The sequence below is a fragment of the Sebastes umbrosus genome, chromosome 11, assembly GCF_015220745.1.
Source record: "Sebastes umbrosus isolate fSebUmb1 chromosome 11, fSebUmb1.pri, whole genome shotgun sequence".
Taxonomy (NCBI): domain Eukaryota; kingdom Metazoa; phylum Chordata; class Actinopteri; order Perciformes; family Sebastidae; genus Sebastes; species Sebastes umbrosus.
This window is the reverse complement of record NC_051279.1, coordinates 435206-449038: the sequence shown is the minus strand read 5'-3', so window position 1 is coordinate 449038 and position 13833 is coordinate 435206. Positions and strand designations below refer to the sequence as shown.

Here is a 13833-nt window from a genome sequence, read left to right as displayed (position 1 = left end):
GTGCTAATTATGACAACGTCACACAAATATCTAGAAGGATAAAGTGATGAAGTGATGATATGTTGGAGAGATGTGGATGTAAACTACAACCTGACTGGTTGGCGGCGTGCGGCCACGCGATGTTTTAATATTATTAATATGTTTTAATATTATTATTATGTTTTAATATTATTAATATGTTTTAATATTATTATTATGTTTTAATATTATTATTATGTTTTAATATTGTTAATATGTTTTAATATTATTATTATGTTTTAATATTATTAATATGTTTTAATATTATTATTATGTTTTAATATTATTAATATGTTTTAATATTATTATTATGTTTTAATATTATTAATATGTTTTAATATTATTATTATGTTTTAATATTATTATTATGTTTTAATATTGTTAATATGTTTTAATATCATTATTATGTTTTAATATTATTAATATGTTTTAATATTATTATTATGTTTTAATATTATTAATATGTTTTAATATTATTAATATGTTTTAATATTATTATTATGTTTTAATAAGTCAAAGGTCAAATGGTTTACTTAAAGGTTTCTAACGCCTCCTTTCAAACATTAAAGTTCCATAATATTTTCTCTGTATTGACGTCATACAGCACAGAGTAGATTATTCTCTTCCTCATCGTCATCATCATCCTTCATTTCTTTGTGCTCAACCTTCCTCATCATCGTCATCATCGTCATCATCAGCTCATGATTGTCTTCAACAAGATTATCACGGTCGCAGTGATCGTTATCAGTGAGATCATTACGCTCGGCGTCTTTATCTGCTGGCTGCTGCGTCTTACACTCGTCATCATTGTGATCATCTTCCTCTTCATCATCATCATCATCATCATCATCATCATCATCATCATCATCATCATCACCAGCAGAAGATACGTATCTTTCTATTATTCCATTTCCTCCAGTGTTTGTGCCATTTTGTTAATCTTAATATTTTAGATGTTCTTCATTCACATATTCTGTTATGAGTATTATGATATTATTATTATTATTATTATTATTATTATTATTATTATATTATTATTATTATATTATTATTATATTATTATTATTATTATATTATTATTATTATTATTATTATATTATTATTATTACAAATAATAATAATATTATGATATTATTATTATTATTATTATTATTAATATTATGATATTATTATTATTGTTATTATTATTATATTATTATTATTATTATTATTATTATTATTATTATTATTAATATTATATTATTATTATGATATTATTATTATTATTATTATTATTATTATTAATATTATATTATTATTATGATATTATTATTATTATTATGATATCTTACTATCCCTGTTCTCCTGCTAAATGTTGTGTTTGTCTTCCAGGTTTGAGTGTGAGAGAGAACATTACCGTCCCCGACCCTGAGACCAATGCCTCCACCAACAGCAGCTCTGTTGCCGTCGCTATCCTCGTGCCTTTCTTTGCCCTCATCTTCGCAGGCCTCGGGTTTTATCTCTACAAACAGCGGTACGTATGTTACTGTATCCTGATGTCTTCTTCACTAGGTCGGAACCCAGATTGATTAGCTGCTCTTGTCTGTTTGGTTCCCACATGAGAGACAGTCAGTGTCCCATGTTGAGTTTTAAAGTGATTTATCACGGGTCGGATGTTGAAGGAGTTTCAGATTGATGTAGATGTTTGTACAGTTGCAGCCGAAGGAAATGCACATCAATATGAGGTGGATGGTACACTGTGGCCCACTTCCACCGCCGGCTGTACTGCAGCGAGGCTCCTCTCTGATGAGAGGCTGCACAGCATGATGCAACCGCAGTCAACGGGTTACCATGTAAACACATTACACAGCAGCGTACTGTATGTCAGCCCGTCTTAATGAGAACACCTTCAGTATGATGTAGGGATGTTCATAATTAACCCTTTAACCGTCAACCCACATTAAGCATTTTAACCCATTAACTCTATCGGTTAAAACGGATAAAATAAATATTAACAATTTACTCAAAAGCTGAGCGGCTCAGAGGAGTGGCTCAGCTCTTTAAGGAGGAAAGCTGGTCCACCTTAACAGTCCACCTTAAGAGACGGAGCCGGAGTTGCAGGATACAGGAAGTCGGCTCCGGTCTCTCCGGCTCTCTTGAGCGGAGCGGAACACACTAGCACACACTGCTACACCTACGTTAGTAACCAGAGAGCAGTTAGAGGACTGATCTACTGATTCATGATGTTAGTAACCAGAGAGCAGTTAGAGGACTGATCTGACTGATTCATGATGTTAGTAACCAGTGAGCAGTTAGAGGACTGATCTACTGATTCATGATGTTAGTAACCAGAGAGCAGTTAGAGGACTGATCTACTGATTCATGATGTTAGTAACCAGTGAACAGTTAGAGGACTGATCTACTGATTCATGATGTTAGTAACCAGAGAGCAGTTAGAGGACTGATCTACTGATTCATGATGTTAGTAACCAGAGAGCAGTTAGAGGACTGATCTACTGATTCATGATGTTAGTAACCAGAGAGCAGTTAGAGGACTGATCTACTGATTCATGATGTTAGTAACCAGTGAGCAGTTAGAGGACTGATCTACTGATTCATGATGTTAGTAACCAGTGAGCAGTTAGAGGACTGATCTACTGATTCATGATGTTAGTAACCAGTGAGCAGTTAGAGGACTGATCTACTGATTCATGATGTTAGTAACCAGAGAGCAGTTAGAGGACTGATCTACTGATCTACTGATTCATGATGTTAGTAACCAGAGAGCAGTTAGAGGACTGATCTGACTGATTCATGATGTTAGTAACCAGAGAGCAGTTAGAGGACTGATCTGACTGATTCATGATGTTAGTAACCAGAGAGCAGTTAGAGGACTGATCTACTGATTCATGATGTTAGTAACCAGAGAGCAGTTAGAGGACTGATCTGACTGATTCATGATGTTAGTAACCAGAGAGCAGTTAGAGGACTGATCTACTGATTCATGATGTTAGTAACCAGTGAACAGTTAGAGGACTGATCTACTGAATTCATGATGTTAGTAACCAGAGAGCAGTTAGAGGACTGATCTACTGATTCATGATGTTAGTAACCAGTGAGCAGTTAGAGGACTGATCTACTGATTCATGATGTTAGTAACCAGTGAACAGTTAGAGGACTGATCTACTGATTCATGATGTTAGTAACCAGTGAGCAGTTAGAGGACTGATCTACTGATTCATGATGTTAGTAACCAGTGAGCAGTTAGAGGACTGATCTACTGATTCATGATGTTAGTAAACCAGTGAGCAGTTAGAGGACTGATCTACTGATTCATGATGTTAGTAACCAGAGAGCAGTTAGAGGACTGATCTACTGATTCATGATGTTAGTAACCAGAGAGCAGTTAGAGGACTGATCTACTGATTCATGATGTTAGTAACCAGTGAGCAGTTAGAGGACTGATCTACTGATTCATGATGTTAGTAACCAGTGAGCAGTTAGAGGACTGATCTACTGATTCATGATGTTAGTAACCAGTGAGCAGTTAGAGGACTGATCTACTGATTCATGATGTTAGTAACCAGTGAGCAGTTAGAGGACTGATCTACTGATTCATGATGTTAGTAACCAGTGAGCAGTTAGAGGACTGATCTACTGATCTACTGATTCATGATGTTAGTAACCAGTGAACAGTTAGAGGACTGATCTACTGATTCATGATGTTAGTAACCAGTGAACAGTTAGAGGACTGATCTACTGATTCATGATGTTAGTAACCAGAGAGCAGTTAGAGGACTGATCTGACTGATTCATGATGTTAGTAACCAGTGAGCAGTTAGAGGGACTGATCTACTGATTCATGATGTTAGTAACCAGTGAGCAGTTAGAGGACTGATCTACTGATTCATGATGTTAGTAACCAGTGAGCAGTTAGAGGACTGATCTACTGATTCATGATGTTAGTAACCAGTGAGCAGTTAGAGGACTGATCTACTGATTCATGATGTTAGTAACCAGAGAGCAGTTAGAGGACTGATCTACTGATTCATGATGTTAGTAACCAGTGAGCAGTTAGAGGACTGATCTACTGATCTACTGATTCATGATGTTAGTAACCAGTGAACAGTTAGAGGACTGATCTGACTGATTCATGATGTTAGTAACCAGTGAACAGTTAGAGGACTGATCTACTGATTCATGATGTTAGTAACCAGTGAGCAGTTAGAGGACTGATCTACTGATTCATGATGTTAGTAACCAGAGAGCAGTTAGAGGACTGATCTACTGATTCATGATGTTAGTAACCAGTGAGCAGTTAGAGGACTGATCTACTGATTCATGATGTTAGTAACCAGTGAACAGTTAGAGGACTGATCTACTGATTCATGATGTTAGTAACCAGTGAACAGTTAGAGGACTGATCTACTGATTCATGATGTTAGTAACCAGTGAGCAGTTAGAGGACTGATCTACTGATTCATGATGTTAGTAACCAGTGAGCAGTTAGAGGGACTGATCTACTGATTCATGATGTTAGTAACCAGTGAGCAGTTAGAGGACTGATCTACTGATTCATGATGTTAGTAACCAGTGAACAGTTAGAGGACTGATCTACTGATTCATGATGTTAGTAACCAGTGAGCAGTTAGAGGACTGATCTACTGATTCATGATGTTAGTAACCAGAGAGCAGTTAGAGGACTGATCTACTGATTCATGATGTTAGTAACCAGTGAGCAGTTAGAGGACTGATCTACTGATTCATGATGTTAGTAACCAGTGAAGCAGTTAGAGGACTGATCTACTGATTCATGATGTTAGTAACCAGTGAGCAGTTAGAGGACTGATCTACTGATTCATGATGTTAGTAACCAGTGAGAACAGTTAGAGGACTGATCTACTGATCTACTGATTCATGATGTTAGTAACCAGTGAGACAGTTAGAGGACTGATCTACTGATTCATGATGTTAGTAACCAGTGAGCAGTTAGAGGACTGAGCTACTGATCTACTGATTCATGATGTTAGTAACCATGAACAGTAGAGGACTGATCTGACTGATTCATGATGTTAGTAACCAGTGAACAGTTAGAGGACTGATCTACTGATTCATGATGTTAGTAACCAGTGAGCAGTTAGAGGACTGATCTGACTGATTCATGATGTTAGTAACCAGTGAGCAGTTAGAGGACTGATCTACTGATTCATGATGTTAGTAACCAGTGAGCAGTTAGAGGACTGATCTACCTGATTCATGATGTTAGTAACCAGTGAGCAGTTAGAGGACTGATTCTACTGATTCATGATGTTAGTAACCAGTGAGCAGTTAGAGGACTGATCTACTGATTCATGATGTTAGTAACCAGAGGAGCAGTTAGAGGACTGATCTGACTGATTCATGATGTAGTAACCAGTGAGCAGTTAGAGGACTGATCTACTGATTCATGATGTTAGTAACCAGTGAGCAGTTAGAGGACTGATCTACTGATTCATGATGTTAGTAACCAGAGAGCAGTTAGGAGGATCTGATCTACTGATTCATGATGTTAGTAACCAGTGAGCAGTTAGAGGACTGATCTACTGATTCATGATGTTAGTAACCAGTGAACAGTTAGAGGACTGATCTACTGATTCATGATGTTAGTAACCAGTAGCAGTTAGAGTGACTGATCTACTGATTCATGATGTTAGTAACCAGTGAGCAGTTAGAGGACTGATCTACTGATTCATGATGTTAGTAACCAGAGAGCAGTTAGAGGACTGATCTACTGATTCATGATGTTAGTAACCAGTGAACAGTTAGAGGACTGATCTACTGATCTGACTGATTCATGATGTTAGTAACCAGTGAGCAGTTAGAGGACTGATCTACTGATTCATGATGTTAGTAACCAGTGAACAGTTAGAGGACTGATCTACTGATTCATGATGTTAGTAACCAGAGAGCAGTTAGAGGACTGATCTGACTGATTCATGATGTTAGTAACCAGTGAGCAGTTAGAGGACTGATCTACTGATTCATGATGTTAGTAACCAGTGAGCAGTTAGAGGACTGATCTACTGATTCATGATGTTAGTAACCAGTGAGCAGTTAGAGGACTGATCTACTGATTCATGATGTTAGTAACCAGTGAGCAGTTAGAGGACTGATCTACTGATTCATGATGTTAGTAACCAGAGAGCAGTTAGAGGACTGATCTACTGATTCATGATGTTAGTAACCAGTGAGCAGTTAGAGGACTGATCTACTGATCTACTGATTCATGATGTTAGTAACCAGTGAACAGTTAGAGGACTGATCTGACTGATTCATGATGTTAGTAACCAGTGAACAGTTAGAGGACTGATCTACTGATTCATGATGTTAGTAACCAGTGAGCAGTTAGAGGACTGATCTACTGATTCATGATGTTAGTAACCAGTGAGCAGTTAGAGGACTGATCTACTGATTCATGATGTTAGTAACCAGTGAAGCAGTTAGAGGACTGATCTACTGATTCATGATGTTAGTAACCAGAGAGCAGTTAGAGGACTGATCTACTGATTCATGATGTTAGTAACCAGTGAGCAGTTAGAGGACTGATCTACTGATTCATGATGTTAGTAACCAGTGAGCAGTTAGAGGACTGATCTACTGATTCATGATGTTAGTAACCAGTGAACAGTTAGAGGACTGATCTACTGATTCATGATGTTAGTAACCAGTGAGCAGTTAGAGGACTGATCTACTGATTCATGATGTTAGTAACCAGTGAGCAGTTAGAGGACTGATCTACTGATTCATGATGTTAGTAACCAGTGAGCAGTTAGAGGACTGATCTACTGATTCATGATGTTAGTAACCAGTGAACAGTTAGAGGACTGATCTACTGATTCATGATGTTAGTAACCAGAGAGCAGTTAGAGGACTGATCTACTGATTCATGATGTTAGTAACCAGTGAACAGTTAGAGGACTGATCTACTGATCTGACTGATTCATGATGTTAGTAACCAGTGAGCAGTTAGAGGACTGATCTACTGATTCATGATGTTAGTAACCAGTGAGCAGTTAGAGGACTGATCTACTGATCTACTGATTCATGATGTTAGTAACCAGTGAACAGTTAGAGGACTGATCTGACTGATTCATGATGTTAGTAACCAGTGAACAGTTAGAGGACTGATCTACTGATTCATGATGTTAGTAACCAGAGAGCAGTTAGAGGACTGATCTGACTGATTCATGATGTTAGTAACCAGTGAGCAGTTAGAGGACTGATCTACTGATTCATGATGTTAGTAACCAGTGAGCAGTTAGAGGACTGATCTACTGATTCATGATGTTAGTAACCAGAGAGCAGTTGAGACTGATCTACTGATTCATGATGTTAGTAACCAGTGAGCAGTTTAGAGGACTGATCTGACTGATTCATGATGTTAGTAACCAGTGAACAGTTAGAGGACTGATCTACTGATTCATGACGTTAGTAACCAGTGAACAGTTAGAGGACTGATCTACTGATTCATGACGTTAGTAACCAGTGAACAGTTAGAGGACTGATCTACTGATTCATGATGTTAGTAACCAGAGAGCAGTTAGAGGACTGATCTACTGATTCATGATGTTAGTAACCAGTGAACAGTTAGAGGACTGATCTACTGATTCATGATGTTAGTAACCAGAGAGCAGTTAGAGGACTGATCTACTGATTCATGATGTTAGTAACCAGCGAGCAGTTAGAGGACTGATCTACTGATTCATGATGTTAGTAACCAGAGAGCAGTTAGAGGACTGATCTACTGATTCATGATGTTAGTAACCAGAGAGCAGTTAGAGGACTGATCTACTGATTCATGATGTTAGTAACCAGTGAGCAGTTAGAGGACTGATCTACTGATTCATGATGTTAGTAACCAGAGAGCAGTTAGAGGACTGATCTACTGATTCATGATGTTAGTAACCAGTGAACAGTTAGAGGACTGATCTGACTGATTCATGATGTTAGTAACCAGTGAGCAGTTAGAGGACTGATCTACTGATTCATGATGTTAGTAACCAGTGAGCAGTTAGAGGATTGATCTACTGATTCATGATGTTAGTAACCAGAGAGCAGTTAGAGGACTGATCTACTGATCTACTGATTCATAATGTTAGTAACCAGTGAGCAGTTAGAGGACTGATCTACTGATTCATGATGTTAGTAACCAGTGAGCAGTTAGAGGACTGATCTACTGATCTACTGATTCATGATGTTAGTAACCAGTGAGCAGTTAGAGGACTGATCTGACTGATTCATGATGTTAGTAACCAGTGAACAGTTAGAGGACTGATCTACTGATTCATGATGTTAGTAACCAGTGAACAGTTAGAGGGACTGATCTACTGATTCATGATGTTAGTAACCAGTGAACAGTTAGAGGACTGATCTGACTGATTCATGATGTTAGTAACCAGTGAACAGTTAGAGGACTGATCTACTGATTCATGATGTTAGTAACCAGTGAACAGTTAGAGGACTGATCTGACTGATTCATGATGTTAGTAACCAGTGAACAGTTAGAGGACTGATCTACTGATTCATGATGTTAGTAACCAGTGAGCAGTTAGAGGACTGATCTACTGATCTACTGATTCATGATGTTAGTAACCAGTGAGCAGTTAGAGGACTGATCTACTGATTCATGATGTTAGTAACCAGTGAACAGTTAGAGGACTGATCTACTGATTCATGATGTTAGTAACCAGTGAGCAGTTAGAGGACTGATCTACTGATTCATGATGTTAGTAACCAGTGAGCAATTAGAGGACTGATCTACTGATTCATGATGTTAGTAACCAGTGAGCAGTTAGAGGACTGATCTACTGATTCATGATGTTAGTAACCAGAGAGCAGTTAGAGGACTGATCTACTGATTCATGATGTTAGTAACCAGAGAGCAGTTAGAGGACTGATCTACTGATCTACTGATTCATGATGTTAGTAACCAGTGAGCAGTTAGAGGACTGATCTACTGATTCATGATGTTAGTAACCAGAGAGCAGTTAGAGGACTGATCTACTGATTCATGATGTTAGTAACCAGTGAGCAGTTAGAGGACTGATCTACTGATTCATGATGTTAGTAACCAGAGAGCAGTTAGAGGACTGATCTACTGATTCATGATGTTAGTAACCAGAGAGCAGTTAGAGGACTGATCTACTGATTCATGATGTTAGTAACCAGTGAGCAGTTAGAGGACTGATCTACTGATTCATGATGTTAGTAACCAGAGAGCAGTTAGAGGACTGATCTACTGATTCATGATGTTAGTAACCAGAGAGCAGTTAGAGGACTGATCTACTGATTCATGATGTTAGTAACCAGTGAGCAGTTAGAGGACTGATCTGACTGATTCATGATGTTAGTAACCAGTGAACAGTTAGAGGACTGATCTACTGATTCATGATGTTAGTAACCAGAGAGCAGTTAGAGGACTGATCTACTGATTCATGATGTTAGTAACCAGTGAGCAGTTAGAGGACTGATCTGACTGATTCATGATGTTAGTAACCAGTGAACAGTTAGAGGACTGATCTACTGATTCATGACGTTAGTAACCAGAGAGCAGTTAGAGGACTGATCTACTGATTCATGATGTTAGTAACCAGAGAGCAGTTAGAGGACTGATCTGACTGATTCATGATGTTAGTAACCAGTGAACAGTTAGAGGACTGATCTACTGATTCATGACGTTAGTAACCAGTGAACAGTTAGAGGACTGATCTACTGATCTTTTCAACAATAATCCCCGTTGTGCCTCATCTAGCTGCTGCAGCTGTCCTCTCCGGCAGAACGGAGACGTGTTTATTGGGTCGGAGGGAGGGAGAAGAGGTAATTGGGATTTCTCTCAACTAATGTGCAACCTCCTTTTCTTCTCTCCAGGAAAACAGATAAAGCTCAGTACACGGGATGCTCCGTCCACGAGAACAACAACGGACAGGCCACCTTTGAGAATCCCATGTACAACACAAACACGAAGGCCGCTGAGGGGAAGGTGGTCCGCTTCGACCCCAATCTCAACACCATCTGCACCATGGTTTGATGTCCACTCAGTCTGAGAGAGAGACGCACATATAGAGGGAGGATACAACTCCTCCTTGTTTGCTTAACATGAATATATATCCACATATTTATATTTTCCTCCTTTCTGATGACATACAACAAAGACACAGAAATATAAAGCACACTTTCAGCAACACTGACGGCAGTCTGCGATCGCTGGTATACCGGAGGTCAAAGGGTTAAAGAGAGAGGAAGGGGAGATCTTCTGAAGAGAAGTGTTCTTTACACTCTGTGAGTGTTGGCTTTATGAATAAAGAGCCTCTGGCATATAGAGAATAGAGTATTGTATGCTCTGTAGTATAAATATAGAGGGGTGACTTCACAATGCCAAATGAAAAATCTTATCTTTTTATTTTGAAGAAAACAGCCCAGATGTTTTTTTAAGTTTAGTCTTCGTCTCACATTCATCCTAATGAGAGTTCTTGTGTTGTGGAGGTGAGGAGCCTCTGAGAGCTGATCAGTGTAATCTTTACAGTCTATTCTCCCAGAGAGGAGATGAGGAGGTAGAGAAGAAGCTGCCTCTCTTTGAATAGTGTCTGTGCTGTAGTTTGTTCAAAGTTATATGGTCAATTATACCTCTTAATTGGATGGTACCTCCTGCTGACGAGATATATGGCCGGGGAGTTAATTACTGAAGAGCAGTAACGTTTCTCCGAGTGCCGTCGGGAACGCCGGGGCTTGTATTGTTCCGGTGACAACAATAGAGAGCATTTTACTCACGAGAGCCGGAGTCGTCGTTAGAGTTTATCATCACGCTGTGTGCAGTGAATCTGACAGAGAGGTTTAAGGAGGAGAGTTTAAACTGCTGACTAGTCAGAGAGTGTTTGTTGGTGATGTGGAGCTCATCCATCTATTTAACCTCTTAACTTATTGAAACGGTTCGGTTTATTTGGGGTATTTTTTCTTCTGATTTTACAACAAACGAACCCCACGTGGTGTGAATTAACCCCACGTGGTGTGAATTAACCCCGACCACCCCGCCACGAGCCGGTAGACATCAAGAATCTCAAAGTAGGAGTTCCTCCATTCATTATTTCAGGTTTTATAGAAATACCTCCAGCTGGCCACATTCCCCAGATGTTTATTGAAGCCTGGATGTCAGTAAATCACAGATGTGTCAGTAGGCGGTCTGAGGTCAGATAAAGCTTATTGTCTTGTAGGGATGTCCATAATTAACCGTTTAACCGTTAACCCACATTTAGCATTTTAACCCATTAACGCTACCGGTTAAAACGGTTAAAAGAAATGTTAATAATTAACTCAAAAGCTGAGCGGCTCAGAGGAGCGGCTCGTTTCTTTAAGGAGGAAAGCTGGTCCACCTTAACAGTCCACCTTAAGAGACGGAGCCGGAGTTGCAGGATACAGGAAGTCAGCTCCGGTCTCTCCGGCTCGCTTGAGCGGAGTGGAGGAGTTGTAGTTTCATAGCATTTATTCACCGACAGATAAACTCGAGGAAGTTGCACCACAATGACAGAGCGGTGGCGAGCACGAAGCCTCCGGCAACGCTAGAGCTGCTAACGTAGCACAAACACACACACGGTCTGATGGACACTCGCTAAAGTTCCACCAGGCAGACACACAGCTGACAACCTGCTAAACTAAACTAAATGTGCGGTGGAGACTTTTACTGGGAAAGTGGCTGCATGTCCGCGACACTACACGCAGCATCGGAGCTGCTAAGGTAACGCTCCCGGACGGTGAACTGGAGACAGTGAACGCAGCATCGGAGCTGCTAAGGTAACGCTCCCGGACGGTGAACTGGAGACAGTGAACGCAGCATCGGAGCTGCTAAGTTAACGCTCCCGGACGGTGAACTGGAGACAGTGAACACAGCATCGTAGCTGCTAAGTTAACGCTCCCAGACGGTGAACTGGAGACAGTGAACGCAGCATCGTAGCTGCTAAGTTAACGCTCCCAGACGGTGAACTGGAGACAGTGAACGCAGCATCGTAGCTGCTAAGTTAACGCTCCCGGACGGTGAACTGGAGACAGTGAACGCAGCATCGGAGCTGCTAAGTTAACGCTCCCGGACGGTGAACTGGAGACAGTGAACGCAGCATCGTAGCTGCTAAATTAACGCTCCCGGACGCTGAACCGTTAACACACATCTTGTGGGTTAACGGTTAATAATGGGTTAACGAAGGTCGGTTATCGGTTAAGAACATTTTGCAAAATGAGCATCCCTAGCTTGTTGTCTTGATTTATGTTAAAAAGCTTAAAGTGCGTCTGTCTTACTTTAGAGTTATTCCCAGACAGAACGACTTCCACACCGTCGCTGGTTCTTCTGGTTCCTCGTGAGCTGAGCAGTGTTTGTGTTTCTATCATTCGTTTGGCCTCCGTCAGTAGATTCCTGATCCGTACTCCTACTCTGAGACACTCGATGAATCCACCGCCTCGACACACACTGATACATGAATGGTTAATTTCAGATCTCTCACTGAACCATCAGCTTCTGCCAACAAATGTACAGTAAACAAGAACAGATTTGCACACTTTACCATGAGCCACCATCAGTATCGTACTATCATCCAAAACAATGAAACAATGAATCTGACTCTTGTCATCACATCTCTACATCATTGCAGTGCCTTGAATACTGTATGGGCATATGTTTTTAACATTTATAGCATTAGTAAAAGCGTTCCATCGGTGTCATCTGTGTGCACAGTTAGCAGTGATTCAGCTGAGTGATGTCAGCTCTGATGGTTTATCTATCTTTCAGAAGACTTCATAGTTTCATATCTGTGCATGTTGACCCAGTCCAGCAGCAGCTGCTGTCGTACTTTGTACCACGATGTTGATTCCTGTCATTGCTGTTACATTTTGTACATTTATACAGTTTTGATACTTGATGGCATTCTTTGGCGAGATGTCTTGTGTTATGGATATGTAATATATTTTGCGAGTTCATATTTCTAACGGAAGAGAAAAAGAAATGCACCTGGTAGAAACAGTAAACGGCAAGTCAGTCTCACATCTGGAGAAGAGGAGAATGCTTTTAAATGTACCACAACAATTGTTATCCCATTCAGAAACCTGTCTATATGAATATGTACATATTACAAAAGTTTTGTAAAGAGATATATTTTTTATGCAAATAAAGCATTTGTAAGTTATTGAATATGTTGTGTAAAATTTCACATGTAAATGTCATGTAAGATCAAAAAAATGTTTTGTATTTTTTCTTTATCAGCAATGTATAAATCCTTAATTTATATATAAAATATAAAATAATGAAGCTCAATGTTGCTCTGCTCTTTATTAATCGAGATGCCTCCGTTATGAGAGCTCCAGTGTTTTACAGAGAAGCTGTTATCATCCAGTCGGCTGCACCGTTACACCGTTTTAATGAGTTTTCCTCTCGCTGACCGCCGCTCGCTTTAGTCAAAATAACCACTGATATTATCTCCGTCCGAGGGACACTGTAGATCTTTAAAGACCGCCTGCAGCAATGCACGGTGGGCAATAATCCTCGCTGACATTAACACCTGGTGTTAGCAGAAATCAGACTCAACCTTTAAAACCCATTTAAAAGTGAAATGGTGGTATAATATGACATCCCATCATCAGAACGGTCGGACTGCAGCATCAGCTGCTCTGAGTCCTCTCTGTCTCTGCTGTGATGCAAGTCTCATTTAACATGCCTCTCCGTCTCCGTCGCCGGCGGTGGGCACAAATAGTTGAAATTTACTCCAGAAAAGGCCCAAAGTGAAATGACATTTGAATGTTCTTTTACTTTGCATGTGAGAT

The 13833-nt window shown here is 39.8% G+C and overlaps 1 protein-coding gene across 3 annotated transcripts in view; it reads left to right on the top strand.

The window, feature by feature from the left end:
• The window catches only part of LOC119496811 (CUB and sushi domain-containing protein 3-like), a 303171-nt gene extending 291743 nt beyond the window's left edge, over positions 1-11428 (top strand). For all 3 annotated transcript variants that reach the window (XM_037784390.1, XM_037784391.1, XM_037784389.1), the window contains exons 69-70: positions 1390-1531; positions 9904-11428. In XM_037784390.1, coding sequence (XP_037640318.1) covers positions 1390-1531; positions 9904-10063 — 302 coding nt within the window. In that variant the 3' untranslated portion in view covers positions 10064-11428. The remainder of the gene's footprint in view (positions 1-1389; positions 1532-9903) is intronic.
• Positions 11429-13833: the final 2405 nt, after the last annotated feature.